The following is a 5,230-nucleotide window of genomic DNA, read 5'->3' as shown; positions in this document are numbered from 1 at the left end:
TTTCTTGGAAACCACTCAAATAAAGACGTTTAAAACGTCTTTTTTTAAAAGATATTTTATAGTAATTAAAATTTAGTATATATAATTGATTAAACCGTGTTATTCTTGTCAAAATTAAGCCAAATAAATTAATTTGATCGAAAAGATGATAAATCAAATCTTGAATCGGTCTAAATTTAATTTTTTATAAAAAATTATTATAATACCCTTATTATAGAAAATAACTAAAATACTTCTATATATATATTAATTTTGAAAACTCTAAATCATAATCATAACATTTATAGAAAATGACTACAAAATCCTATTATAGAAAATGACTAAAATACTTATATTATATATATTAATTTTGAGAATCCTAATTTTAGTCTTTTATTTTTCTATCATAGGGTTAGGATTTAGAATTTTTAAAATTAATATATATATAATAAGAGTATTTTAATCATTCTCTATAATAAGAGTATTATAGTCATTTTTATAAAAAAATAGTATTAATTTAGACCAGTTTAAGATTTGATTCACTATTTTTCGGTCAAATTAATTTGTTTGATCTAATTTTAACAAAAATAACACAATTTAATCGATTATATGTATTAAATTTTAATTACTAAAAAATATTTTTAAAAGATGTTTTAAACATATTTATCTAAATAACTTGATTACCAAACATTTATGTAAAAAACACATAATTTATCATTTGAATTAAAGGTCACGTGCCAATAAGAACCTTACTTGCACAAGCAACTTGTAAATCGCTCATGTCGCTAAGATTGATTGTTTGCAAGTGCATTCCTTCCTTGAGAAAAAGTCTCTTCATCCCTTTTAATGCTCCAAACTCCTCTGACCGTGCAGGCATTCGGATCATAGACCATATTCGGTGACACAAACCGAACCTGACACATCAACACTAGTATCCTCCACGAAGGGGCCCTAAGTCATGCTAATTCTTCCCCTCAATCTTCTCGCCTCTTCTCCAACTTGTCTTTTAATAAATACCAAATGTTTAAAATTTATTAGTTTTAACAAATTAAATATTTATTATTTAATTTTTTTGACAAATTAAATACCATAACAAACTCCATTATTTGCTTAAGAATTTGAGTCACACCTTATAACTCTATACTCACATCAATATGTATATTGAAAAATCTTATACTAAAGCGTGATAGATGTACCATATCCTAATTTATTGGAGAAGAATATTGCATAAATTCAGTGGTCTCTTTTTTCTTTATTCTTCATATTCAAATAATATAATCATCAATACTATTAGAAAAAAATTCAAGCATATTCAAAGATGTTATTGTGTGAGAGAATAAGTTAAAAATATAATATTCATCATCATGTGTTTTTTTTATCAGTTTAAATTTAAACAGAAATAGTTTTATAATATAAATAAATTAAATATCAAAATAAATTAAATTTTAAAATATCCAAATCTTGACATAATAATGCAAGATAAATGTATTTTGAAATTAACGATATTTTTTTCTATTTTAATTTTAAAAAAGAAGGAATATCATAGATAAGTCTTAGTAAATTCTTAAAAATTTAATTTTGATACACTGTTAGCATAAAGTAATTTTATATGTGTATTCAATTATATAACACCACTTAAAAAATAACAATATTTTACATTAATTACCAATTAAATACATAAATAATCACCAAAAAAACACATAATTAAACGATCGTGTAAATAATTTTACTCCGTTAGTCCATTAAAATTGACCTAAGCTCTTAAGCACAATAATAATTTACATATCTTAAACTAAAAAATATTATGCACACAAAACAAATCAAAACCAAATTAATTATTCTATATCTAAATGTGTTATTTATTTATTTTACATATTTTTAAAATGTATCTTCTATTCCAATATAAACACTATACAGAAGAATAATTACTAACGAATTTGTTTTTACGTCGTGCGCTAGTATATATAATGGCCTCCAACCATAATATGTTCAATCTTGTGTTCTTGATCAAATTTGGGATCTTCTACATCTTCAACCACCGTCTGAAATGAAATTAGAGTATTTTTTATAAGAATTATACTACATATACACTAAAATCAGTCGTTAAAATTAACTATTAATATAAAATACATGTTAAAATATAAATACATATTAAAAATAAATTAAATTATTCATATATTTTATAACTAATTTTAATAGCTAATTTTAATATACAAATAACATTTTTGTTGATACAAAATTTTGATACCAATCTTGTATTTTACATATATTTTTCTCCACCAAAAAACATCCCATCAAAATTGGTTGTCAATACATTTGCCAAAAACAATTACAAACTGAAATCACAGTATTCTCTGGCACTAATTTTTAGATGCCCTAAGTTGGAACAAATATATGGAATATAAAACTCTAGCAACATCCTTTTTTTTTAATAGTGCATGTCTTATATATATATGTTATATACCCCATCAGTTTTTTAATTTCATGACAATTAAGCTAAGCAAGAATCAAGCGCTAGTATATATAAGATGATTGGCTAAAATTTCTTTCTTTATTTTCATATTTATCTATCAGAGAAATATTATTATTCTTTGAACCATTCATGATTTCATTCATTCATGTACCAACTTGGCATAAATATATGCGTACAAGTGAGAATCGAAATGCACAAACGCATACATTATGTGAGAGGAATATTTTATTATTGGGTGTTAAAAATTGGTAAATTCTATCATGCTTTTTCTAAAATGAAAGATAAATTATTCCTTTTAATATATACAATAATTATTAATAAATTATTTTTTATTAGAATTTTAAGATTTATATTATTTTTTCTTTTTTCTTTATTTTTTTTTATAATAATATCATTTTCATCATTCTCGCTAAATACACATCTTCTTCTCTAATTTTAAAATCTTAATTTTTTTCAAATTCAATTACCATTTTCAATCAATTAGGTTAAAATTTTAAACTTGTTCTTACGCTTTCAATTACTAATTTTAACAAGCACTTTTATTATTTTTTCAACTGTCTCTTTTCTAAGATTTTTTTCTAATATTTTTTTTTTAAATTCAGTCAGGTTAACCATGGTACTCTTCTTCAAGTAACCAATCCTTTAACCTTATATAACTATATAACAAAAACAAATTAAATATTATCATCTTAAAATTTTTATCATCTGAATAATGATTGAAAAATAATTTAATAACAATTAAAGATAAAAAAATAAAATATTTTAGTGCTTCTTTTTACATATCAGTTACCATCACTTTTAATTAATATATTATAATTTTTTATCAATTTTGTAGCTCTCTTCTTTTTAAAATTTTTTTCGATCATATCCAATTAGATTTAATGATCTCATTCAAACCTTAAAACTCTAGTTAAAAGATAATTTATCAATAATCACGATATATATCACAAAGAATTATTTGTAGGACATAGTAGAATATACCTAAAAATTTATATATATAGCTTGGTAAATCAAAAGAAACAAATATAAACGCAATGTAACAACATGAATTTTAAAAAATAAAAATAAAAAAAATATTATTTCAATTCATTCTATATCACTACCCATTGAGTCCATTCTATTGGAATCTATATGATATACTATACAAATACAACATTCAACAAATTAACCAAACACCCCCCTCTCTCAAAGAAACCCTAAAATTCGAACCCCATCGTTTAATTTATTTCATTTACCTGTTTGTGTGTATATATATGTAACACCATACTCTCTAGCTTGCAACGCACACAAGCACTCTAAAAGAAAAAGACAATAACAGTAACACACACCTCTAACATTAATAAAGAATGTCTGGCGTCTGGGTTTTCAAGAACGGCGTGGTCCGGCTCGTCGAGAACCCAGGCGCAGACGCCGTGGAGGGTGGTGGGCGGCAAGCATCAGGCGTAAGGCGCAAGGTGCTGGTTCACAGCGCAACGAACGAGGTAATCACCAATTACGCCGCCCTAGAAAGCAAGCTTCGGTCGCTGGGATGGGAGCGTTACTATGATGATCCAGAGCTTCTTCAGTTCCACAAGCGGTCCACCGTGCACCTCATTTCTCTGCCTAAGGATTTCACCAAGTTCAAGTCCATGCACATGTATGACATAGTCGTCAAGAACAAGAACTCCTTTGAAGTTAGGGACATGTAGCCCATATATACATACATAATTTTGTTATTAATCACTGCTTCATTAATTTAGAGGTATATATTCTAATCTTAAGTTGGATTTTTCTTTTGAAAAAAATGTTATATATATTCATAAAATATACATAATTTTATGTGAATTTCAAAAAATTTTTAATTTATTATTTTAAAAATTATTTAAATACATGAATCTGAAGGTGTAAAACTCTTTTATTATAAAATTAACTCTACTTTTATATTTAGAATTTATCTTTTTTATTCCCAGGTAAATGATATCCTTAAACTTAAAAATTTTTAATTTTATACATATACATATGGCCAAGAAAGTACCCATATCAGGCATGGAGTTTGAGCAGGAGGGGCAGGCTAAGTTTCTAGATGGTCATAGTGGGGGATGCATGATGGGTTGTTTCTCTATATATTTTCAAAGTAATTGTATGTGTCATTGATTTGTGTATCAGTTGGTGAAGTTTGTGGGGTACTCTTTGATTTGGTGAATGACTGAATGTCATTTGTGTAACTGTGTGTGGTTGTGGTGATGTAATTAATCTTTCTTTCTACATCCTACTCATTATTTTTATAGCTTAATTATGTGCTAAATATATTCGATGTACTATATATGTAATTAAATATATATAAATTACATGCAACTTTCGTTATGTGATTCTTCTATCACTTCCTAGAGGAGTAGGATCGGATCGGATTTCATCTACTTTTAACTATTAGTCTAATATGTTTAGTCTAGCAAATTAACAATATATTTTTAACTCATAATTTTAAATATTATTAATTAATTATTGACCAAAAATAATAAATTACGGTAATGATTTTCTAATATTTTGTACTTTAATAATAATAATAATAATAATAAACTTTTTGTGACTGTTACAATTTGATGCCATTGCCATGAAAGGTGGATGGCCAGAAACTGCAAGAAAATCTGATGGTGCCGGCATCATTCACCTAGCTCTTCTCTCGTTCTTAACATTCTTTACCCCTCACAAGTCACAACCACAAATTTGAGAATGTTGGCTACATATATATGATGGATAAGAAGAGCTTTGATTGGGACTAAACCTGTTGACCCGCACATA

At 26.0% G+C, this 5,230-nt stretch overlaps 1 protein-coding gene across 1 annotated transcript; it reads left to right on the top strand.

Annotated features, from left to right (window-relative positions):
- The first annotated feature begins 3,631 nt into the window (after positions 1 to 3,631).
- Positions 3,632 to 4,696, top strand: LOC107483624 (flowering-promoting factor 1-like protein 3). Its single transcript, XM_016104238.3, has one exon. It carries the CDS (start codon positions 3,799 to 3,801, stop codon positions 4,138 to 4,140), a length of 342 nt encoding a protein of 113 aa, XP_015959724.1. The 5' UTR covers positions 3,632 to 3,798; the 3' UTR covers positions 4,141 to 4,696.
- Positions 4,697 to 5,230: the final 534 nt, after the last annotated feature.

Source organism: Arachis duranensis, chromosome 4, assembly GCF_000817695.3.
Source record: "Arachis duranensis cultivar V14167 chromosome 4, aradu.V14167.gnm2.J7QH, whole genome shotgun sequence".
Classification (NCBI taxonomy): Eukaryota; Viridiplantae; Streptophyta; class Magnoliopsida; order Fabales; family Fabaceae; genus Arachis; species Arachis duranensis.
Note: the sequence above shows the minus strand (reverse complement) of the source record. Positions and strands in the feature narration are given on the sequence as shown.

Bases quoted from the DNA above. Each gene is read 5' to 3' on its own strand.
- LOC107483624 (XM_016104238.3), top strand. From the start codon at position 3,799: ATGTCTGGCGTCTGGGTTTTCAAGAACGGCGTGGTCCGGCTCGTCGAG.